Consider the following 25,320-nt stretch of genomic DNA (forward strand, 5'->3'; position numbering starts at 1 on the left):
TGGGGGTCCTAGCTTTCACCTGCAGAATGCTTAGGTGCTTGTTGATGTGTTCTGTGGGGAAATTTATGGTTTTAGAATTGTGCTTATATATGTTCTCCTTCCTGGTCTGATGCCAGGAGTTAAATACTAATCAGAGAATGAAAATCTGTCTTTAATCTGTTAGCTAATTCTTTGTTGACCCTCCAGAGGGTTAGCTGCTATTGTGTTTCAGAATGTTAACTTCGGCTATACATTCAAAAAGCTTTTAATAAACTTTTTACTTATTTATTTTTAACGGGGGAGTGATTGAGACAGGGTTTCACTCTGTAGCCAAAGCTTGCCTGGAACAAACTTGATGTTGCCATGTTTCCTGTGTTGATTTTTGTTTCAGGATAGCCCTGTCAACTTTAGATATACTAGTGTCCCTTCTCCTTAGAGTTGCACAGTTTAATAACTTGGATTGCTGTCAGTTTTCATAGTGTCTCAGAATGACCAGGATGGAGGCAAGATTACTTTCATCCAGTGGCTTTTGTGTGCATAACTTTTTTTTTTTTTTCCTTTGGCAGTATAGGAAATATAAAGGGAGAAGGCACATAGTGCCATCTACTTTGTTGATCAAAATCCTCATGAGATATGGACATTCTTGGAGGAAATAGGAATAACAGGAGAGTTGAAGATGACTGCATAGGAGTGGGGAGATGGCTCCTGTTGGTAAAGTGCTTGTTAAACAAGCATGCAGACCTGAGTTGGGGGGTCTCAGAACTCATACTAAAAAGTCAGGTTTAGAGCTGATGAGATGGGTCAGCAAATAAAAGGTGCTTGCTGCTGAGTTTGACAATCTGAGTTTCTAGGTCCCTGGGACCTACATAATGGAAAGAGAACTAATTACTACAAGCTGTCCTCTGATCTCCACACACGTATTGTGATGTGCATAGGTACTCTCTGTCTCGGTCTCTCTCTCTCATAAATGTTATTGTTATTGAGACAGGGTTATAGTGTGTAGTTCTGGCTGTCCTGTAACTTACTCTGTAGACCAGGTGTCCTCAAACTTAGAGGTCCTTCCGGTTCTGCCTGCTGAGTGCTGGGATTAAAGGCGTGTGCCACTACCACCTGGCACAAAGTAGTTTTTTAAATATGGGGAAAAAAAAAAACCCTCAGGTGTGTATGCTTGTAATTCTATGCAGGGGAGGTAAAAAACGGGTTCTCTTACTAGCCAACCTGGCCTGCTCTTAGGCTCCAGGTCAGTGAGAGACCTGGTGTGTCAAAGAACAAAAGTGAATGGCTCTGAAGGATGGTGAAGGCCTGGATAGCCCCTGAGAGCAGGGAGTGGGGATCTGGCTGCAACTGTGTAGTAGCATTGAGTAGCCTACCTGCTGAGGCAGGGGTGTAAGTACTGACATGGTAGGTGATTAGTTTGGAAATAGTCTGGAGCCAGGTTGTTTACAGTATTCAAGGTGCCACTGGGGATTTCTTTGATGTATGTACCTGGGAACACTTTTTTGAATAGGAGATGGTTTGCTGAGAGCCTGGGAATGTGCTTTGAGCAGATACTCCCCTGTTGCTACAGATTCAACCAGTCACAATTAGAGGTGTATCAGTCTAGGTGAATGTTGTCTTATGACCTACGGGAACTGAATGCAGCTTTGTAGGCCATATACATGCAAAGAAAGGAGAACCCTGGGTGGTGCCTTATTTAGAGAGGAGCAGATGCCACTGGCAGGTCAGGTGGGGAAAGAGAGACTCCTTTGAGGGGGATCTGGAATGCCCCATAAAGATATAGTGTGAGCAAGGACAGAGAAGGGGGATGGAGGCAGGTGTCCGGTGCAGCTTGCTCAAGCACAAGCCCAGGCAAGTGGTACTTAGAAGCTGAGATTAGCTTGAACAAAAGGCTGAATTTTAGGTCTTGGGATATCTTAAATGACAAGTTGATAAACCCTTGTCTTACCTGTACTTTCCGACAGTTTCTGAGGAGGAAAGCTGGGCTTTTTAGCAGGGCAGAGTTGGTACTGCTCACTGTTCACTAAGTGGATACTTGTTTTAGACCTTTATTGATGTACAATTTATATTTAACAAAACACATGTAAGCATACAGTTAGACAAAGTTTTGTGGTGTACGTCCTTGTAAGTCTCATCCTGGCCTTTCTATAGCTGCTTCCTGTCTGGAGTTTTCTATCTTAATTTAAGCACAACAAGGTCCTGCACCTAGCTTCACACAGTGTCTTTGAGATTGACCCGTGTGTATAGGTCTTTGCTTACTAATAGTACTCTATTGTATGGTAGTCTGTTGATGAATGTTGTTGGGGTGGTTTCTAGCTTTGGGGTGTTATGGAAAAAGCTACTATGAACATTTATTTGTATGATCAGATATTTTTATTCATCTTAAATAGTTACAAGATTAGTAGGTCATGAGCTAATAACTCATGTTTAGTTCATAAGGAGGTATGAACTTTGCCAGAGTAGCTGAGTCATTTCCCATGAGTACTGTATGAGAATTTCAGCAGTCTGTCTTCATGTCAGCACTTGGTGTTGGTCTTTATACTTTTAGCCAGTCAAGTGGGTGGATTGTGCGTCTCACATGGTTTAGTGTGCATTTCCCTGATGTCTAATGAAGAGGAGCCTTTTTAAAATATGCCTTCTGTTCATTTTAATTTCTTTTCTTTTTTATGAACTTTTGAGATCTTTTTCGTTTAAATTAAATGAAATATGCAATTTTTTTTCATTACTCAATCCTAATTATCTAAAATGTACATTGCAAAGATAGAAATATCTATTCTTTCCACATGTCAGTGGCCATTCATTATGGTTTTGGGGAGAAGAGATTCCCCTTAAATTTCAAGTCAGTAGGTGTTTCTTTATAGTTAACTTCAGCAAAATTCATACAAAAATAGTAATTAACAATGATTTTCTTGTTAACTCACATGGAAACACCTACAAAACTGCATTTTGTTAAAGTTTCTGTACTAAAATGTAGAAAAACAGAACTACACAAATATTGAAAAGTTTAAAATTTCTTAATTTTTTATTCCTAATATCACTACCACAATTTACAGGGCAGTATACCTGATGTAGTGAAAAGAAAAAGACAAAGCTACAGCAGATAAAAGGACCCAGGAATGTATATCTAATTAACACTATATTGTATTAATCAGGAGCTGCACTTTTTCCAAACTGTGGCTATGACAGTCCTGACAAGAAGGGTTTCTTGTTTAAGCTGCAGTAGCATTTCTGACGATGGATCATCGTTTCTCCTGTGGCAGATTTTTACAGTTCCTCTAATGCATTTGGGACGACTGCCTCAAAGTAACCTGCGGCTCTACTAAGAACTGTAGTTTTTTCTGCTGTTTTTAAAAACTCTGCTACCAAATCCACCATTTACACCTTCAGATCCATAGCCACCACCATAGGGACTGCCTGAGCTGCTTTCACCAAAACTGCCCCCCTTCCTGGGTCCATGATTTGTCCACTATAATTTCCTGTCATAGTTCCCACTACCACCACCATAGTTACCACCACCAAAATTTCCTCCTTTATTGTAACCATCATATCTTCCTCCTCCGCTACCATACCCACCACCTTGGTTTCCATATCCTCGTGCACCACCACAATAGCCTCCTCCACTGCTGTAACCAGATCACCACCATAGTGGCTACCGTCACCTCTAAATCTGTTATGTTCACTATCGCCACCTCTGTAACTACTTCTTCTGCTACACTGCCACCACCATAGCCGCCTCCTCACCAAAGTTTATACCATGGCCTAAGTTCCTGCCACCACCTCCAAAGTCTCCACCACCAACCCATAAAGCTCCCAGATCTACCTTCACGACCTCTCTGTGATCCAGCAGACTGCATCTCTTGTTTAGAAAGGGCCTTTTCACTTCACAGTTAGGCCCAGTGATCCGTGTGGAATTTCTGAATAACAATTTTATCAACTGTCGTGATCATCAGAAGTTACCCAAAGCAAATCCTTTCTTTTTTCTACTCTGCCTGTCTTCCATAATTTCTGTGGTTTTAATCTTGCTGTATTTTTCAAAGTAGTCTCTCAGTTTATATTCTTCTGATCTTCTTTAATACCACCAACACATTAAATGAGCACCAGGCTTTTCAGAATCCTCTCTAGAAAGGGCTCTCTTTGGTTCCACCACACGCCCATCATCTTGTGTGGCTTATCACACATTGCAGCATCTACCACTCCAGCACAAGAGTAGGTCGCAAAACCAAACTACTGGAATGTTTTGTTTGGGGATCTCTCATTAGCACACAGCCAATAAGTGTGCCCCATTTCTCAAAATGTTTTCTTAAGTGTTGTCTATGGTTTCAAAAATCAGACCACCAATAAACAGCTTCCTGAGCTGTTCTGGTTCCTTTGGATCATGGCCCTCTTTCCTCCTGGCAGTGATGGTGGTGGCGACGGCTGGGGTAACCTGTTGGCACTTTTACCTCCATTTTGAAACTGGACTTGCCTCTTCCAACTTGAGTTCAATGTGGCACCCCATTTAAATTTCTTCCCATGTAATAGCTTTTAGGATCTTGAACAACATAAAAAACTAAAGTGTTTATTTTGAGGTTTATTAACATTAACATTCTGCAGAGGTCCTGAGTGTCTTTACCCAGTTTCCTAGTGGTAATCTTTATAAATCCATTAGAAAACTACAACCAGATGTAGGACCTTCTTTCTCTTCAGAACCTCCTGTTATCCTTTCATGACGGTGTTTGCCTTCTTGTGTATGCTTTAGCTGTTGTTGCCGTTCCTTTTCTAGTTTCTTACTGAACTTAGACGGCCGACTTTGATGCTTATACAAGCAGTTAGTGTGGCAGTTCCGGTTTCCCTGCAGCTCATGTGTGTTGATGGTTTATATTTCTTTTGTTGTTTTGTTTCTATTTTTTGTTTGTTTTGAGACAAAGGCTTATTTATGTAGGCCAGGCTCAGCTGAGGCTTACTGTGTAGCTAGGGATGACCTTGAACTCCCAGATTCTTCTGCTTCTGCCCCCCCCCCCAAATGCTGAGATTGCAGGTGTGCATCACCATGCTGGACTTAATATTTTCATGTTCATCTATTTCTGTGTATGAAAAGTTTCTGTTGATGCTTGCTCTTACTCCATTTGGATTGCCATGAAAAATACTGAAAAATACCATAGGTTAGGTTACTTGTAAATGATGGAGGTTTGTTGCTTACAGTTCTAGGGGCTTGGATATCTTAAGATGAGTGCAAAAGTAGATCCTACATTCAAGAAAACTCAGGTCCCAGCACCTGTAATACTAGGTATGGTGGCATATACCTATAATCCTACTACTTGGGGGAAGTAGAGGCAGGAAGATCAGGAGTTAAATATCATCCTTGTTATACAGCAAATTGAAGGCCAGCCAAAACTACATGGGATCCTATCTCTATCCCCACCCCTCATTTAAACATTCTAACATAATACAGTCTGAGGGAATATACCAGTTTGATATTTATATGCTGAGGAATGATGATAGGAAATATTTTTCTGTATTAAGCTCTTATGTTTCTATAGGAGCAGAAAACATTGTGTGTACAGTAAAAACACATTTCTGTTAATGACATACAGTAGCCTTGAATCTGGGGTGTTTCAAGTTGTATTTGTTGGCATTGTGTGGTGATGGTATGTACCGTATATATGCAGTATGTTCAGAATCAAAGCTGCAGTGAAGTTTCTTGATGAAACATGGGTGAGCACTGCCAGAATCATTTTGGATCCATGATGCATTTGATTTTGAATTGGTCTGGTTGTGTGTTTGGAAACTTTTTACTGTTGCCATTTACTTTTCCAACTCCCACATTTATTTAGATATTACAGTGTAAGAAGCTGGGACCCAGAATATAGTTTATTTTGTTGAATGTTTCGGCATGTAGCAGAAATCATTTAAAGCAACATCCTGTTCCCCTCCCTGTTGCCTTCCACTCCTTTCTGTTCTTTTTTGCTGAGTAGAAGACCTTTCTGTAAGGCTCAGCTGAGCACATGTGGGAGGTCCAGGTCCATGTGCAGTTCCTGTCTGTACCCCCATGGATCATATTATGGCAGCATCTTCCATTTAAAAACACCCAGCTTTGTCTCATTCATCCAGGTGCAGCCAGAACTGAGGTGTGTTTCCCACAGACCATGGGGATAGAACAGTGCAGGTGGAAATGTTCATACCGTGAGCTTGAACGGGTAGAAGAACGTTAGAATAAGAAACCCATTAGGCTGGTTATTTAGGGGGAAGAGAACTGAAGTATAAGGTGATGAATTGAAGGCTTTAGTTTTCTTTTCAATTCCTTCTCTAATCTCTTGACGTTAATTCTTTTCAGTGGTACTTTCCTCCTCTCCTTTTGTTCATTTTAATTTTGTTTTTTTGAGACAGGGTTTCTCTGTGTAGCCTTGGCTCTCCTGGAACTTCTTTGTAGACCAGGCTGGCCTTGAACTCACAGAGATCCGCCTGCCTCTGCCTCCCTGAGTGCTGGGATCACAGGCATGTGCAGCCACGCCTGGCTTCTCCTTTTGTTCATATTAACTGATGTATTTAAAAATAAAATGCTGAGGGGTTCCAAGATCCAGATAGACTTTCAAGAAGAGGGGAAGGAAAACCTTCCCCAGCCTGGGATTTTCTTCCTGTTGTCACTTTGTACCTGTCTTGTTTCTTTATTCAGTACAGAGAGCTTCTTCCCATCAACGTGGCTCCTGGGTTTCTGTAGAACTGGAGTCATGTGGACCCAGACCCCAGCAGCAGGCACTCTGTTGGTAGGAGTTTTGGCTTGTGTACAGGTGGAGTCTGCTGGTTGCTTGTGTCTCTTGCTGGCTATGTCTAAAAGCTTTGTCAGTTGCGGATGAACAAGTGCCAGGGTTTTTGTGCCAGTAGATTTGTCTGCTTTCTTAGCTCTGCCAGATTTTTCATGAATTTTGAGTCTAGTTAAGTACTAACGCTAAGGATTTTACTCTTTGTCTTTAGTACTTTTATTCCTATTTTTTATCAGCCTTCATTGTACTGTAGTCTTCACTTTGCCATATTTTTTAAATATAGTTTTTAATTTATTACAATTTATTCACTTTGTATCCCAGCTGTAGCCCCACCCTTGCCCACTCTCAATCCTTCCCTCCCTCCCTCTTCTCCTCCCATGCCCCTTCCCTAGTCCACTAGTTCCCTCCTCCTCTTCCATCTGACCCTTGCCTATCAGGTCTCATCAGGACTGTCTTTGATAGTCTTCCTCTGTGGCCTATTCAGGCTGCTGCCCCCTCAGGAGGAGGTGATCAAAGAGCCAGCCACTGAGTTCATGTCAGAGACAGTCCCTTCTCCCTTATTAGGGAGCCCATTAGGAGATTGAACTGCCATGGGCTACCTCTGCAGGGGGTCCAGGTTATCTCCATGAATAGACCTTGGTTGGAATATCTGTCTCAGAAAAGACCCCTAGGCCCAGATTTTTTGGTTCTGTTGTTCTCCTTGTGGAGCTCCAGACCCTTCCAGGTCTTTCTATCTCCCCTTTCATAAGATTCCCTGCACTCTGCCCAAAGTTTGGCTATGAGTCTCAGCATCCACTTTAATACCCTACTGGGTAGAGTCCTTCAGAGGCCCTCTGTGGTAGGCTCCTGTCTTGTTCCTTGTTTTTACCTTCTTCCGATGTCTATCCCATTTGCCTTTCTGAATGAAGATTGAGCATCTTATCCAGGGTCCTCCTTCTTGCTTAGCTTCTTTAGGTGTACAGATTTTAGTATGATTATCCTATATTATATGTCTAATATCCACTTACAAGTGAGTATATACCAAGTGTGTGCTTCTGGGATAGCTCACTCAGGATGATCTTTTCCAGTTCTCACCATTTGCCTGCAATTTCCATGATTTCCTTGTTTTTCATTGCTGAGTAGTATTCCATTGTGTAAATGTACCACAATTTCTGTATCCATTCCTCAATTGAGGGACATCTGGGTTGTTTCTAGATCCTGGCTTTATTATGAATAAAGCTGCTGTGAACATGGTTGAGCAAATGTCCTTGTTGTATACTTGAGCATCTTTTTGATATATGCCTAGGAGTGGTATAGCTGGATCTTGAGGTAGCACTATTCCTAATTGTCTGAGAAAGCGTCAGATTGATTTCCAAAGTGGCTGGACAAGTTTACATTCCCACCAGCAATAGAGGAGGGTTCCCCTTTCTCCACATCCTCTTCAGCATGTGTTGTCACTTGAGTTCTTGATCTTAGCCATTCTGTTGGGTGTAAGGTGAAATCTCAGGGTCATTTGATTTGCATTTCCCTGATGAGTAAGGGTGTTAAACATTTCCTTAAGTGTTTCTCTGCCATTCAATATTCCTCTATTGAGAATTTTCTGTTGAGCATTGTACCCCATTTTTTAATCACTTTGCTGTATTTTTTTCTTTGTTCAGTGTGCTACTATGGTCAACTGCAGGCTGAAAAAAAATTTTTTTTTTCTAAGACGGTTTTTGTATTGTGTTGTGGTGTGTGTGTGTGTGTGTATAGGTTTGGCTGTCCTGGAACTCACTTTGTAGACCAGGCTGGCTTCAGAGTCACAGAAATCCCTCTGCCTCTGTTTGGGCGCCACCATCACCCAGCAAAAATATTTATGGAAAATCCCCTCTGGAAATAATTCCTAAGTTTTAAATTGCATGGCATTTTGAGTAGCACTGTGGTTCTCAACTTTCCTAATGCTGTGACCCTTTAGTATAGTTCCACGTGTTGTGGTGACCCTTAGCTATAAAATTATTTTTGGTGCCACTTTATAACTGTAATTTTGCTACTGTTACGAGTCATGATGTAAATATGTGATATACAGGATTTCTGATAACAACCCCTGGGAAAGGGTTATTTGACCCCTAAGGGTTCTTAACCCACAGATTGAGAACTACTGGAGTGATTAATCACACTGTCCTTTCTTGGATCTTACAGTTCCTTTATTGTTAGTTATGTCTGAATAGGGAACAGGAATAGGGTTTGGTACTACCACAGCTTCAGATGTCTGTGGGTGTCCTGGCAGGTAAGGATAGAGGGCAATGTAATCCTTTCTGATAATGTAACGGCCACATAAAGAACTGAGATTTCTTCAGGAAACCCCATGCCAGGGGAGGAATTGCCAAAGAGGATTAATCTCCCAGCTCTGATAGGTTACCTAGTAGCTAATCCTACAATGCCCAGTCCCTGGCTTTTCCTTCCTCTTTTCTATAAATGGCTATAGGGAAGGTTGAGAGAAGCATTTATTTCTCTTTCCTCAGTTCAGTCTAGAACTTATTGACCAATTCATACCTCAGTTTTTTGGTGGAGAAATCAGCAGTGGACTTCAGATTCTGCTAACACTTCTTTACTTCTTACAGAGTACTGTTTGCATATTATATTGTTTGTTCTTTTTAAAAATTTTCATGTTCCACCTGCTTTTTCTGAGCTATATCCCTACTAATGCTGTATATGTTTCTATTATTATTGTTGTTGTGATTTTTTGAGACAGGGTTTCTCTGTGTAGCCTTGCTGTCTTGGAACTCACACTGTAGACCAGGCTGGCCTCAAACCCACAGAGATTCACTTGCTGCTGCCTCCTGAGTGCTGGGATTAAAGGTATGTACCACCACCATTCAGCTTCCTATTTTTATTTTTTTGCATTTATTTTTCCCTTTATCCCCTCCCCTCCCTCTGGCATTCCTTCTTTTCCTACCTTTTTTTTTTTTTTTTTTTTTTTTTAGACTTGTTTTTTTTTTGTTAACCACAGGCTTGCAGTGAACTGGCTTATCTTGCTGAATTAATCTCTTATGAGCAGCATATTGCTGTGCTCCTTTTGTTATTGTTTAAGATATGGTCTCTCTGTTATGTAGCCATGGCTGGCCTCATTCACAAAGATATACCTGCCTCTGCCTCATGAGTGCTGGGATTTAAGGTGTGTGCCAGCTGGCCTGGTTTGGTGTGGTAGTTTTATTTTTACCATGTATCAGCTGAAAATGCCAAAGGACAGTCTGCTGTATTTATTACATTATTCATTTCTTTCTGCTGCTTTTTCTTGATGCTTCATTTTCTTCTACCTTTTTCTTTCTCTTTAAGAACTTACTGTAGCCATTCTCATAGTTTTTTTATTTTACTTACCTTTAAAATTTTATTATTATTGCATTTGGGTGTTTTAACTTGATTGTATCTATGCACCACTCCCCTGCTTTGTATACAAGGAGGTCAGAAGAAGGTGTCAGTCATATCCACTAGAACTGGAGTTACAGATTGTTGTCAGCTGCCATGTGGCTGCTGGGACTCAGGTACTCTGCAAGAATATCCACTGCTCTTATGTCCCCAGCCCCTAGTTGTTCTTTTTATTTTTTATTTTTTTTTTTTGTGACAGGGTTTCTCTATGTAGCCCTGGGTGTCCTTGAACTCACAGAGATCTGCCTGCTTCTGCCCCCAAGTGCTGGGATTAAAGATGTGTGCCACCACAGCTTGGTTTGTTTTGTTTTAAAATTACATTTATTTGTTTGTGTTTGTGTGGGATGTGGGAGCTATGTGTGTTTGTGCTTGCCACTGTACTCGTGTGGAGGTCAGAGGGCAACTTACAGGAGTCAATTCTTGTCTTTTTTTTCCCCAAGATTTATTTATTATGTATACAGTGTTCTGCCTGCATGTAGGCCTGCACACCAGAAGAGGGCACCAGATCTTATTATACATGGTTGTGAGCCACCGTGTGGTTGCTGGGGATTGAACTCAGGACCTCTGGAAGAACCGCCAGTGCTCTTAACCTCTGAGCCATCTCTTCAGGTTCTATCTTTATTTTTTTATTTTTTAATGGTGGGTTCTGGAGATGAAATTAAGGTCATCAGGGTTGGCTGTAAGCCCCTTTACATGTTGACACCACAGCTTCAAATGAGAGAGTCCCACTGTCATTGGACTGGGAATTCCTCCGAGCAAATGTGCTTTTTTTTTTGTTTATAGCTTTAGAAGTTTGAATGTATGTCTTAGCTCAGATTCGTTTGGGTTTTCTTGACTTATGGTTTGCTCAATGTCTTAAAATTAGTAGGTTGGTGTCTTTCACTGACTTGGTAGGTTTTGAGCCATTATTTTGCTCAGTGCTCTCCCTGCCACTTTTCAACACCTCTTCCACAGTGCCCTGTGTGTTCTTCCTCATTTCCTCTCCATCTTCTGCCTGTGCTTCAGATTAGATGGATGCTGTTGCTTTAACCTTAATGCCAGCAATTCCGTCTTCTGTCATTGTCACCTGCTGTCCAGCCTGTCCAGTGAGTTTCTAAATATCTGTCGCTCTGCTTTTCATTTTTATATTTAGTGGTTTAAAAGAAACTTTCTTTGCTAAGTGTTTTTAGCTTGTTTCAGAGTTTCTAGCTCCTGTAATTTTTTTGTGCTGGCTACTTTCAGATGCCAAAGATGTTTTAACATGTGGTGCATCTTGGAGTGTGTCATCTGGTCATCTTAGTTGTGTGGTGATTTCAGATTCGTCCTTCATCATCTTGTTTGTTACAGTAAGAGCCAGGGCTCTCAGACCCTATTTTTAGCAGCCAGTCTCCTGTTGGGTTTGCTTGCAACTTTGAGCGTCAGTATTGGCTGTGCTTCTAGTAGGTCCTGTGCCCCAGCCCTAAGCTCCTGGTTCAGTCTACTCATGACAGGAGTGGGTGTCCTTGCTGCTTTTTAAGGGCAAGAGGAATTTTCCAGGCTGGGTAGGTGGAACTCTGCCTACAAGACTGCTGGTTATAGTTGGCCACCTCTGTCTCCCAGAAAGAGTTCACACAGTTCTGACAACTATTAACCCACTTTATAGGACAGAACTGTGATTGGTTAGTGGTAGGCAGGACCACTCCTTGACCAGGATTGCTTAATTATGTATGCTTTTTCTTTAAGCCTAAATTTCATGTCAGTACCCTGAAGATGGACTTAGGGGTTACTGAACCTTTTCTGTTCCTTACTGTCATTTATTGATGTATTGAGAACAGGTGGCCAAGGTGGCTTGCTGGGGATGCCAGGGACCAGAATTTATACCTCCAAACCTGTGCTAACAACTTGATTCCCTTTACTGGAGTCCCCAGCTGTGTGGGGAGAGGAATTTCATGGTCAGCAGGGAGGGAGAGCATCTTCTCTGTTCGGTGCTTTTGGTGAGACCTTAGTTTGTTGTTCCCTGGTGTGTGGTGGCTTTGGCTTTGGGGAAAGTATCTTAGGCTGGAAAGGGAAGAAGAGTACCTTTGCCTGCCCCACAGCATCCCTATGTTCCCTTCTGCTTTCTTGTTAGTGGGACCTCCTGTGGATCCATCCCCCTCCATCTTCCCTAGCCCAGAAACCGCCTGCCTTGCTTGTTTTGCTAGTTGTACCGGGAATCAGCAAATATCAGTCCTGCCCTTGGTGAGGGTGTGACACTGTACTCTGGTCCTACAGTGTGAGGTCCAAGCCTCTTCAATTTCTAGTTCCCTATGCTTAATGTGTTTCAGGGTTTGTGGCTGATTCTGCATAAAAGAAGCAAGCTGGGATGGTCTGCTGGCCTGGTCTGACCAGGAACCCTCTCTGGCATATTGAAAAGTGTTTTGCCTTTGGATTCTGTTGGTGTGATGTGGAGTTCCTTTTTTAGTCTTGCTGGCATTTTTAGTAGTTTCATAAATTTTACAAGTATTGGAGAATTCTCTGCTGGGTCTGCTTAAACATCCTTCTGCCACTTGCCTCCCTGCCTTCTCCTCATTGTCTCACTGTTGATTGTGCATACTTAATTTCTAGGCATCTTCACCTCTCAAGTGTCCAATCTTTTTGTTATTGTTCTTTGAGACAGGGTTTTTCTGTGTAGCCCTGGCTGTCCTGGAACTTACTCTGTAGACCAGGCTGGGAACTCAGGGATCTACCTGCCTCTGCTTCTGGAGTGCTGGGATTAAAGGCGTGTGCCACCACGCCTGGCTCAAGTGTCTAATCTTAATCTGTTTCCAACAGTTCAGATAATGAAACTGGTTCAATCATTGTATGTGTGTGTGTATGTATGTGTGTGTATATATATATATATATATATACACACACACACACACACATGTATATATTGTATTAAATATATACACACAATGTATTTAAGTACACACATTATTTAAGTATAATATATATATTATATAAATGCAATAAATAAATTAAAATACATATATAAATATTTGAACCAGTTTCAAATATATACACATATATTTTTGTTGTTGTTCCAGAATTTCTATTTTGTTTTTTTCTAGTCTATCACTTTTTCTTTCTTTATTAAAAGTACTTTCACTTTTTTGCCTTGGGTGTCATCCATAGCCAGCTAGTTTCTAGCTGTGCTATCATTTCTGTGACTGGCTTTCTGTGTGTACCTGAGCCTCTGTTTGAGTTTGATTATTTTAGGGTTTGCTAGGCTTCCTGGGCTTCCTGAGCTGTCCTTGGACTCACCATGATCCTCTTGTCTTAGCCCCTAGTCCATATTATAGGCATATGCCACATACCTGATGTAGCTGATGCCATCATCTGCTGCTATGTTGAATTTTTACAGTTGTTGCCTTTCTGGTTACAGTGAATTTTAGCCAGTGGGTTTCTTGAGGTGGCCAAGACATTGTACACACATTTGACATTCCTTCTCTTCTTTCTTGGAATCCTTCCCCATTCTCTGAGGTCACCCTCCTGGTGTCTGACTAGAAGCCAAGCCTGCAGACCTAAGGCTCCACTATACAGAGAGGCCGTGGAACCTTCTTTCCCTTGCTGTGCTTGTCCGTGGTGCTGCTGAGGCATGTTGGATTTGGTGGCTCTCTCTGGTGTGTTTGGGTAGAGTAAGGGCAACCTTACAATTCCAGTCTCTCCTGGTCACCACTTAGTTCCTTTGAATTGTTTTTCTTGCCAGCCTAGCATGGGTGATTTATCAGTCTGTCTGCCCAGCTTCCATTTTCACTGTGCCCTCATGCTGGATGACTCAGCCCCCTGGGCACTATCTTTTTGTGGTGGTATAAAATCCCCACATGCCAGCCTCTTCAGAATGCTCCCCTTTAGCCATATGTCAATAATGGAGCTCCTTTTAATGCCATGGTCATCTTCTGGGTCACAGCTCCTAAATTAGTAACAGATCCTGTCCTGTGCCTGGCTGGTCTCCAGGCCTGTCTTCTACTCTCTGTGCAGGAAACAGCAGCGAACATTATTTCCTTGTCTCCTCTTCCTTCCATTATCTCCTAACTCAGCCTGTTCCAATTTATCCTTTTCTGTGCTTCCAGAATACATAAACCTACTGACAGTCCTGCCGAAGGCACAGTTACATGTAGTATTTGCTCAGCTAAGAACCTGTTGAACAAATTAGTGAAGCATCAAGTTTATTTTTCCTACTCAGTTCTGAACTGTGTTGTTTCTTAAAATTGTCTGACGAGAGTCATTATCGTGTTTTTTTTTCTTGTTTGCCTAAGCTGGGGGCTCTGTGTACACTCCAGTGTGATGCTCCTTGTCATGGAAGTTGCCTGCTGTTTTGTGTCCTCTTTGCTGTCTCGGAGTCTTTGCTGAGGGTGATGGCCTTCCACCTTCTTTTGGTGGCCCAGTATGTTCATGCATTTCCTGGTTCATGCAGGTACTCAGTAATTGTTGAATTAATGATTTGTAAACTACTGTCTTTGTCTTTTGTGGATAATTCACCTGAAACAGATTTAGAAGGCATTTAAAAATGCCCTTTGTATTGTTTTTTTAAAATATTTTGTTATCATCATTATTATTTTAAACTTGTGTGTGTGTGTGGGGGGGTTTGTTGTGCATGTAAATATATTGCCTGTGAAGGCCAGAAAGAGTATTGGAACTTAACAGGCAAGTAGTTATAACCTGCCGGACATGGCGTTTGGGAGTCAGTCTTGGGTCTTCTGCAAGAGCAATATGTATTTTTAACCATTGAGTCATCTCTCTAGCTCTATGTTGTCCTAAGAACAACTATTGACTGCTAGATATTAGAAGAACAGATGTGTACAAGCATAGATATGGATTGAGCTGAGTATTGTCTAGGAACAGTCACTGCTCTGGTAGACTGGGAGGAGCGAGGTTCCCTTTCTAAGATGAGAACAGTTTTTGCCCTGCAGAGCCAAGAGGAAAAGGTTCTGTTGCTGAGTGGGCTGTAGCACCCTTTGGCTGAATTGGAGGAAGCTCATAGGTTGTGGTAGACCCACTGGATCTAGGATTATTGTCTACCTACAATTCTGGTTCACTGTCATGAATTATAATAAGATTGAATGTGCCGATGACATGAACCACTTCAGGTGGATTATTTGCAAGTGGCCCAGGGAGACCTTTCTACTTGGACATTTGGCCTGGCTGCTTATTCTTGTCTTGCTAGCTTCCAAGTTCAGGCTGCTTATGTCTTTATATTGTGTCTATAGTATCCTCCCTAGAGCTTCTGTGTATCTGTCAAAGGCCAGCTCTTGGTTGCCCTTCTGTGGTGTTCCACCATTTCCTTTCCTGCAACAGAGTGACACTCTGGGGGGGTCCCTCCTCAGCTGTGCTGTTCTGCTCTTAGAGAGGAACTGGATAACTGGTTCCATTTACAGGTTATCCAGGTGAGAGGGAAGAGTGGTGCAGACCAGCAAATATGGTTTGAGTTGTTCCCGATATCACATGGGACTGTCATATCGGTAGTTCAGAAGAAGTGACTAGTATACTAGAGGCTAGTATACATACTGGGATAGGTATACATCCATGGTTTTTCAAGTGTCTTAAAGTGGCTGAAGATATTAGAAGATATCTTCACCCCAGGGGTGAAGTAAACATGTGTTCTTGGAACTTTTGAACATGTAGGAAGTTATAGGCTGGAAATTAGGCAAAGGGTAGCTCTTGCTGGGAGCCCTGGTCATGAGGTGCTGCTACTAGGAACTTAAAGAAGGTGCAGGCTTAGGGTGACTCTGGTGGTTTTTTTTTTTTTTTTTTTTCCTGGCAGCGAAACAAATTTGGGACTTGGGCCTCCCTAGCTCAGAACCTTGCTTGATTTTTACCAGTTCAGAACCAGATTCTATAGTTTCCTGCTTATATGCTCTGTACATCTCAGCTCTGGTCCATGGGATTTGTCACTCTTGCGTGTGGTGTGGCTCCTCTCCCCTTTTTGTCTTGCTCACATGGCATTACAGCTCTTTTTCGCAACCATCTGCCAAGACAAACAGAGGCCTTCTTATGTGGAATGCCCAAGGTCCATTCCTTCACTACTGGAATATTCTGCTTAGTGTTAGAACTGTAGATGGCTTCAAAATAGGAGGCTACCCAATATAGTCATCACGTTTGGGACTTGACATCCACCAAGCTTTCCGTATTGGCACTAGTGCTCAGCTCTGTTTACTAATTGGGTTGCTGTAGTGACCAAATGCTATATGCACAATAGTGCTTCAGAACAAAAGTGCTGTGTAAACTCTGCCAATGTTGTTAAGAAATAAGAATCAAAAATGAAATTTAGAGACTGTGGGGCATGGCTGGGAAGATGGCTCAGTGGGTAAGGGTGCTCCAGCTGTGGATCCCATGTAAAAAGTGGAAGGAGAGAGCCAACTCCACAGTTGTCCTCTGTCTGTCACACTCATGCAGTGACGTATATGCACCCCCTCATATGTACATACAACCATAAACAAAATTTTAAAAAAAGATTGTGGAACAATAACAAGTATCCAAGACTCGTAATTAAATTTGCGTCTCCAAAAATAGTACTTAGCAGAATAAGAGAGAGGATGCTGGAGCAGGAGGAGGTAGTCCCTGAATAGCTGACTTTTTCTTACTGTGGTGTCTATACCTGGGATAGGGCCATAGAACAGTTTGGATCGTGTCCTAGTTAGGGTCACTATTGCCCTGATGAAGCACCATGACCAAAAGCAAGTTGGAGAGGAAGGAAAGGGTTTACTTGGCTTATACTTTCACATTACTGTTCATCATTTTAAGAAGTCGGGACAGGAACTCAAAAAGGCAGGGACCTGGAGGCAGGAGCTGATGCAGAGAATGTGGAGGGGTGCTGCTCGCTGGCTTTCTCCATATGGCTTGCTCAGCCTGTTTCTTACAGAACCCAGGACTACCTGCTCAGGGGTGGCACTACCCACAGTGGGCTAATCAATGACTGATTTAAAGAAATGGGCTGGGCCTTCAATTCTAGCACTGGGGAGGCAGAGGCAGGTGGATATCTGTTAGTTCAAGGCTAGCTAGGTCTACATAGTGAGCCAGCCATCTACATAGTGAGTTCCAGGACAGCTAGAGCTATTGAGACCCGGAGAAGGGGGGTCTCAATAGAGAGGAGGGAGAAGAAAAGAAAACATCCTAGAGTCTTTTTCTATAGCCTGATCTAATGGAGGCATTTTTTTAATTGAGGTTCCCTTTTCTCAGATGACTTTAGCTTGTGTCAAGTTGACATAAAACTAGCCAGTACAAATGGCCACTGATTTTTGGGATGGGTTAGCATCCTCTAATATGTTTCTACCTGTTTATTTGAAGGCTGGTTGTGGTGGGTTTTCTTCAGCAGCCCTTTTTGATAATGGAAGCTTTCTGAACTCTTCTGAAAGTGAGGATGTTTGAAAAGACTTAATTCTCCATTCTCTGCAGTTAGGGATACAGAGATGCCAGAGGTCTGGGGCCCTGGGTAAAGGAATGAAATTCTTCTTCAGGACTTTTGTGCCGTCTACAAAGGATAGCTGTTGATATTTTACAAGCCCAAGGCAGTGCAAAGAGGGCACAGAATCAGTTGTAGCACATTTGGTCCCCTGGTGATGAGTCTGCTGTAGGCAGTGAGTGTATGGGAGACCAGATTGTAGTTTGTTCCTGTCTCCTGTGACATTGGACATACTGCATCCTTTTCCTTTGTCTCAGTTTTCTTGTCTGTAATGTGGGCACATTAGTTATTACTCCTGATTCAGTAGAATTGTGATTAAACAGTACCCTGCCTGAACCAAAGATAAGTGAAATCTGGTTGCATTGTTCTGTTGTGTTTTTTTCTTTCCATTTTTTAATTTTAATTTTAATTAATTACACTTTATTCCCTTTGTATCCCCTCGTGGTCCCCTCCCTCCTCCCCTTCCAAACCTATCCTCCCTCCCCCTTCTCCACATATGTCACTCATAGGGAGGTCTTCCTCTTCTTCTGATCCTAGTCTATCAGGTCTCATCAGGAGTAGCTGCACTGTCTTCCTCTGTGGCCTGGTAAGGTTGCTCCCCCCTCAGGGGGAGGTGATCAAAGAGCAGGCCAATCAGTTCATGTCAGAGACAGTCCCTGTTCCCATTACTATGGAACCCACTTGGACACTGAACTACCATGGGCAACATCTGTGCAGGGGTTCTAGTTTATCTCCATCAGTGGTCTTTGGTTAGAGTATCAGTCTCAGAAAAGACCCCTGTGCCCAGATTTTTTAGTTCTGTTGCTCTCCTTGTGGAGCTCCTGTCCTCTCCAGGTCTTATTATTTCCTACTTCTTTCATGAAATTCCCTGCACTCTGCCCAAAGGTTGGCCATAAGTCTCAGCATCTGCTTTGATACCCGGTAAGGTAGAGCCTTTCAGAGGCCCTCTGTGGTAGGCCTGCCCCTCTGTGGTACTGTTCTCTGTTTTCGCCTTCTTATGATGTTCATACTCTTTGCCTTGCTAAATGGGGTTTGAGCATTTAGTCAGTCCTCCTTCTTGATTAGTTTCTTTAGGTGTCCAGATTTTAGTAGGTGTATCCTATATTATGTGTCTAATATCCACTTATGAGTAAGTAAATACCTTGTGTGTGTTTTTGCTTCTGGGATACCTCACTCAGGATGATCTTTTCCAGTTCCCACCATTTACCTGCAAATTGTTCCTTTGTTACAGTGGCACCAGATTTGACCCACTAAAGAGGAGGCTGTTTAATCTCTGCTGTTACCTTTACCTTGACTTTGGTTGGAAAGACACGCAGAGCTTCCTCCCCAGAACTAATGCCATTGTGTCTCAGTCCCTTCTTTAGGCTCACTAGATACTGCATCATCCTAGCCCCATGGCATCTTGGTTTCCTTTGAGCCCACCAACACTCCTGGAATTTTGTGCTAGTGTCCCACCATCATTCAGGTGATGGTGGCATTACAGAATGCCTCATTCTGCTTCTGTTGTGCAGATGCTAATGAGGTTGTCAGTTGGCCCTCAAACCTTTGTGTGTTGATTGTCACCTGGTCAGCGGGCTGCACTCGGACTGGCGTTGTTCTGGAAGATGCTCCTTTGTGTGATGTTCAAGGCTGGACTATGCATGTCTACTCACCCAGTGCTCTCTCCTACCATAGACAACATCCCTGAGGATCTCAGAGACCCGTTTTACATCGACCAGTATGAGCAGGAGCACATTAAGCCACCTGTCATCAAGCTTCTTCTGTCAAGTGAGCTGTATTGCCGTGTCTGCAGCCTCATCCTAAAAGGGGATCAGGTGGCTACCTTACAAGGACACCAGTCTGTTATCCAGGCCCTGTCCCGAAAGGGCATCTATGTGATGGAGAGTGATGATACCCCTGTGACAGATGCTGACCTCAGCCAGGCACCTATTAAGATGGTGAGTATCTGACAGGCATTTCTTCCCTTGGCTGAGCAGGCATGACTCCATACCCTCCCATTAGGTGACAGTAAGGACTGTCCATGTGCATTGGTGGTCCTTAATGGCATGCCTTTATTTTAAAGAATATCATAATTCTAGAAAGATCAGCTTGATTTTGGCTCTTCTTCTCACTGTAATACAATAAGGTGTGAAGATGTAGGTGTAGTAGGGCACACCACTGCATAGCCTTCCTGTTGGTGGCTGCACTAGCCAGAATAAGTTGCCCTGTCCTCAGAGGTTGTGTCTCTTCAGATCAGCCTGGCATCTAGCCAAGTATGTCCTTGCATTGCTTTTGTTAGCTTGTTTTCTGGCATTTTACATGCCGTTTCTTTTTTCACTCAGTTGAAGGTTTGACATGTGGGTGAAGAGAAAGTTCTGAAGAGACTGAAGGTAGGGTGTGATATGGAGGAAGACCCTGGTGCCATGCCAGAGCCTTTGGAGGCAGAGAAAGGGGGCAGACTCTTCCTACAGCTTTTCTAGGGTTACAGAGGAAACCTTTAGTCTACTGTCAAGAGATGAGGACCCTGGGCCACTACTACAGGCTGGAACAGTGCTAGGGATGGACAGGCCCCAGCCAGTGCTGTTCTTTGTAAGGAAGCCAAGGCAGAAAGTTTTATTGCATTGGGACCTGCAAGACGTGTAGGGTGCTGATTGCTGCCTCTGTCCCCAGAGTGCCCACATGGCAATGGTCGATGCCTTGATGATGGCCTATACTGTGGAGATGATCAGCATTGAAAAGGTGGTGGCCAGTGTTAAGCGCTTTTCTACATTCAGCGCCTCAAAAGAACTTCCCTATGACCTCGAGGATGCCATGGTATTCTGGATCAATAAGGTAAGTGCCTGTCTTGCTCTCTTCCTGATTGAGAGCTGCCTGTTTCTTGTTCCCCATGCTGGGACTTGGCCACTAGAGCCTGTCATTTGGGACTGCATGATACTGTATACTACCAGGTGTTCCAATAGATTAGTAGACAGCCCTTATTCCTGAGCACTGAGAGTTGAGTAGGATGGGTTTGTATGTGGAAATGTGCATGTGTGTGTTGTTAGAGCTAATGAGGTTTCATTTTTATCTTAGGTGCTTAAATATAGTGCTTGTTTATGATCTTTACTGATAATTATTGGGGAAAGAGTCAGGTCTCTTGTGTATTCCTGTATTTGTTTGTCTGTCAGTGTGTTACCTGTATGTACATATGTGTTCATGTGGGAGTACAGGTGTGCACATGCCATTGTGGAGGAAGGTCTCAAGTGCTGGTCCTTGCCTTCTACCTTGTTTGAGACAAGGTCTTTGGTTCTCTATGTCCCATGTTGTTGTAGGAGCACTGAGATTGCTACTGTGTTTGAGTTTACAGGCTGTGCTGGCTACTTTTAGGGCATCTTGGCACAAGCTAGAGTCATTTTAGAAGAAAGACCCTTCCTTGAAAAAAATACCCCCACTATATTGGCCAGTGGATGAGCCTGTAGCATATCTTTTCGATTGGTGATTGATGTGGGAGGGCCCTGCCCATTTATGGGTGGTGCCATCCCTGGGCTGGTAGTCCTGGGGCGCTATAAGAAAGCAGGCTGAGCAAGCCAAGGAATGCTGGCCAGTAGGTAGCATGTCTTCATGGCCTCTACTTTAGTTCTTGCTTCCAGGTTCTTTCCTTACTTGAGTTTCTGCCCTGACGTCCTTCAGTGTCCTTCAGTACTGTTACCTGGAAGTGTAAGATGAAATAAATCATTTCCTTCACAAGTTACTTTTGGTCATGGTGTTTTATTATAGCAATAGAAACTAACAAAAACAGTTTTGGGGGATTTGAACTTTGGTACTTTACCTACTGAGCAACCTCCCCTCCCCTTGTATTACTGTTTTTGAGAAACATAGCCAGGTTGGCCTTAAACTTGCTATGTAATTGAGGATGACTTTGAATTCTTGATTCTCCTGCCTCCAAGTCCTGGAGCATACAGATACATACTGTCATGTCAGGCTACATCCATGTTTCTAGTAAATATACTGTATTTTTTGTCTTCCGACTTGTCACGCGAAGACATATGTGCTAATTTGGGATTGTGACAAATGATGCCCACTGCTCACATAGCTCTCAATCCCTTGGTCTTGGAACACATACATGTTGGCACTTCACTTCAAATTACTGTTCCTTGATACCATTCTAGGACCTCACTTTGTTTTTCTTGTTTCAGTTTTCATAAATGTTTCTTTTTTCTTACTTAATATTTGTATTTTATGGTTTACTATTTCCTTAGCATTTCCACAGCAACTTATAGTCCTTATTTACTGTTTTCCCTGCTGTGGCTTCTCTGGTGGTTGCTAGACTGTGGGCTCTTCCCTGGTCAGAGTCATCAGATGCAGGGTATGCTTCTGGCTAAATGTTCTCCTCACTCTGCAGTCAGCAAAGCGAAGCTGTTTTCCTTTACTACATTCCTGTGTTCTTAAAAGTCCTCTACATAACTTTGCTGGGGCCTCACAATCTATGGCATTGAGTTCTCGGTAGTGTACTGAGCTTCTCTTTCCTTGTAGCGTTCCTCTGGGACCCTGTTCTCCCCTAGCTTAGATAGTGGAAGCCTAGTTTGCCTGCATTTCTGCCATCCTGTAGTCCTTTTTTCTCCCTGGCTTGAGTTGTAGACAGTTCAGCCTTTTTCCAGAGTACCATCACTGCTATGATTGAGTATCCTGGATAGTCTGGCACCAGACTACAGCAGTTAGTATTTATTTAGTTCTCTCTGCTGGGGTGACCTGAATCATCTCTGGTAATCATTTAGGTTCTCTTTATCTCCTAGGTGCTCTGAGTTGCACTGTGGCCCATTTTTTTGATGCTCTTTTAACTTTTTGGTGTATGTGTGTGTGTTATATGCATGTATATATTTATATGTGTGTATATGTGCGCTGGTGTGAGTACAAGAGGTCAAAAATCGTCTTTTGCCACCCAGGTTTTTTTTTTTTTAATTTTTTATTAATTATACTTTATTCATTTTGTATCCCCCCCATAAGCCCCTCCCTCCTCCCCTCCCGATCCCACCCTCCCTCCCCTTTCTGCATGCATGCCACTCCCCAAGTCCACTGATAGGGGAGGTTCTCCTCTTCTTTCTGATCTTAGTCTATCAGTTCTCATCAAAAGTGGCTGCATTGTCCTCTACTGTGGGCTGGTAAGGCTGCCCCCCCCCCCCCAGGGGGAAGTGATCAACAAGCAGGCCAATCAGATTATGTCAGAGGCAGTCCCTCTTCCCATTACTATGTAACCCACTTGGACACTGAACTGACATGGGCTACACCTGTGCAGGGGTTCCAGGTCATCTCCATGAATAGTCCTTGGTTGGAGTATGATTTTCTGGGAAGTTCCCTGTGTTCAAATTATCTTGTTCTGTTGCTCCTTGTGGAGTTCCCGTCCCCTCCAGCTCTTACTATTTCCCACTTCTTACATAAAATTCCATTCACTCTGCCCATCAGTTGGCCATCAGGCTCAGCATCTGCTTTGACAGTCTATACTGCAGAAGCTTTCAGAGGCCCTCTGTGGCAGGTTTCAAGGTTGTTTCCTCTTTTCTTCTGGCTTTCAGAGGCCCTCTGTAGCAGGTTCCGAGGTTGTTTCCTATTTTCTTTTTCTTCTGATGTCCATCCTCTTTGCCTTTCAGGATGGGGATTGAACATTTTAGTTAGGGTCCTCTCTTTTGCTTAGTTTGTTTAGATGTACAGATTTTAGTGGGTTTATTCTATATTGTATGTTTATATGAGTGAGTATATACCATGCGTGTCTTTTTGCTTCTGGGCCAACTCACTCAGGATGATCCTTTCCAGGTCCCACCATTTACCTGCAGATTTCATGATTTCCTTGTTTTTCATTGCTGAGTAATACTCCATTGTATAGATGTACCACAGTTTCTGCATCCATTCTTCAGTTGAGGGGCATCTGGGTTGTTTCCAGCTTCTGGCTATTACAAATAAAGCTGCTACAAACATGGTTGAGCAAATGTCCTTTTTGTGTACTTGTGCCTCTTTTGGGTATATGCCTAGGAGTGGTATGGCTGGATCTTGAGGAAGCGCTATTCCTAGTTGTCTGAGAAAGCGCCAGATTGCTTTCCAGAGTGGTTGTACCAGTTTACATTCCCACCAGCAGTGGAGAAGGGTTCCCCTTTCTCCACAACCTCTCCAGCATATGTTGTCCCTTGAGTTTTTCATCTTGGCCATTCTGATGGGTGTAAGGTGAAATCTCAGGGTTGTTTTGATTTGCATTTCCCTAATGGCTAACGAGGTTGAGCATTTCTTTAAGTGCTTCTCTGCCATTCGATATTCCTCTACAGAGAATTCTCTCTTTAGCTCTGTTCCCCATTTTTTAAGTGGATTACTTGGTTTATTGCTTTTCAACTTGTTTAGTTCTTTATATATATTGGATATAAGTCATCTGTCAGATAAAGGGTTGGTGATGATTCTTTCCCAATCTGTAGGCAGTCGCTTTGTTTTGATGATGGTGTCCTTTGCTTTACAGAAGCTTTTCAATTTCATGAGGTCCCATTTATTGATTGTTGCTCTTAGAGCCTGTTCTGTTGGTGTTCTGTTCAGGAAGTTTTCTCCTGTACCAATGAGTTCTAGGGTATTCCCCACTTTTTTTTCTAGCCGATTTAATGTGTCTGGTTTTATGTTGAGGTCTTTGATCCACTTGGACTTCAGTTTTGTGCAGGGTGATAAGTATGGATCTATTTTCATTTTTCTACATGTAGACATCCAGTTGGACCAGCACCATTTGTTGAAGATGCTATCTTTTTTCCATTGTATGGTTTTGGCATCTTTGTCAAAAATCAGATGTCCGTAAGTGTGTGGGTTTATTTCTGGGTCTTCTGTTCGATTCCATTGATCCACCATTCTGTTTCTATGCCAGTACCATGCAGTTTTTATAACTGTTGCTCTATAGTACAGCTTGAGATCAGGGATGGAGATACCTCCAGAAGATCTTTTATTGTAGAGGATTGTTTTAGCAATTCTGGATTTCTTGTTATTCCATACGAAGTTGAGAATTTTTCTTTCCAGGTCTGTAAAGAATCGTGTTGGCAATTTGATGGGAATTGCATTAAATCTGTAGATTGCTTTTGGTAAGATGGCCATTTTTACTATGTTAATCCTGCCAAGCCATGAGCATGGGAGATCTTTCCATCTTCTCATATCTTCCTCTAATTCTTTCTTCAGAGACTTGAAATTTTTTTCATACAAGTCTTTGACTTCCTTGGTTAGGGTTACACCAAGGTACTTTATGTCATTTGCCACCCAGGTTTTTTAACCAGGAACTCAAACTGAACGTTGTTGAGCTTCCTAATTGGCTAACCTGCCTGGCCAGCAAGTCTTACTTAGGTCATCTTATCTCCATCTCAAGTGTCCAGAGGGTTTTTTTTTTTTTTTTTTTTTTTTTGTTTTGTTTTATTTTGTCTTGTTTTGTGGGCGCTGAGGATCTGAACTTGGGTCTTCATGCAGCACAGCAAGCACTTCTCCTGCTGTGTTATCTTCTCCAAGGTTTTACTGATAACTTGGTTTAAAACCCACTCTGCTGAAACATAGCTTACATGCCACATGTGGAGATGGTTCCTTGCGTTTTAAGAAGTGGTAATAGTCTCTTAACAGCCACCACAGTCAACAGCTTTTCTGTCATTTCAGAATGCTGCCTTGTGCTCCTTTGCAGTGATCCCCTACCTTAGACGCAGGCTCATACCCATCTGCTCTCTTAATGGGATTAGATTTGCTCCATCCAAGTTTTGCTTAAAATGTTCTTGTACTTTGTTCTTTTCACTGAACCAGATGTATCTATAAGTAGTTTGGTCCTGTTTATGCCTTGTAGAATTTCTTTATATGATTGTACCGTGATTTGTCTTTCACGTTTTGATGGAC

The 25,320-nt window shown here is 42.6% G+C and overlaps 1 protein-coding gene across 2 annotated transcripts in view; it reads left to right on the plus strand.

Annotated features, from left to right (window-relative positions):
* Positions 1-25,320, plus strand: part of Camsap1 (calmodulin regulated spectrin associated protein 1) — a 69,986-nt gene that overhangs the window by 5,188 nt on the left and 39,478 nt on the right. For both annotated transcript variants that reach the window (XM_055600173.1, XM_055600174.1), the window contains exons 2-3: positions 19,156-19,418; positions 20,131-20,292. In XM_055600173.1, coding sequence (XP_055456148.1) covers positions 19,156-19,418; positions 20,131-20,292 — 425 coding nt within the window. The remainder of the gene's footprint in view (positions 1-19,155; positions 19,419-20,130; positions 20,293-25,320) is intronic.

This window comes from Psammomys obesus, unplaced genomic scaffold (genome assembly GCF_907164565.1).
Source record: "Psammomys obesus unplaced genomic scaffold, mPsaObe1.curated_primary_1811, whole genome shotgun sequence".
NCBI lineage: Eukaryota > Metazoa > Chordata > Mammalia > Rodentia > Muridae > Psammomys > Psammomys obesus.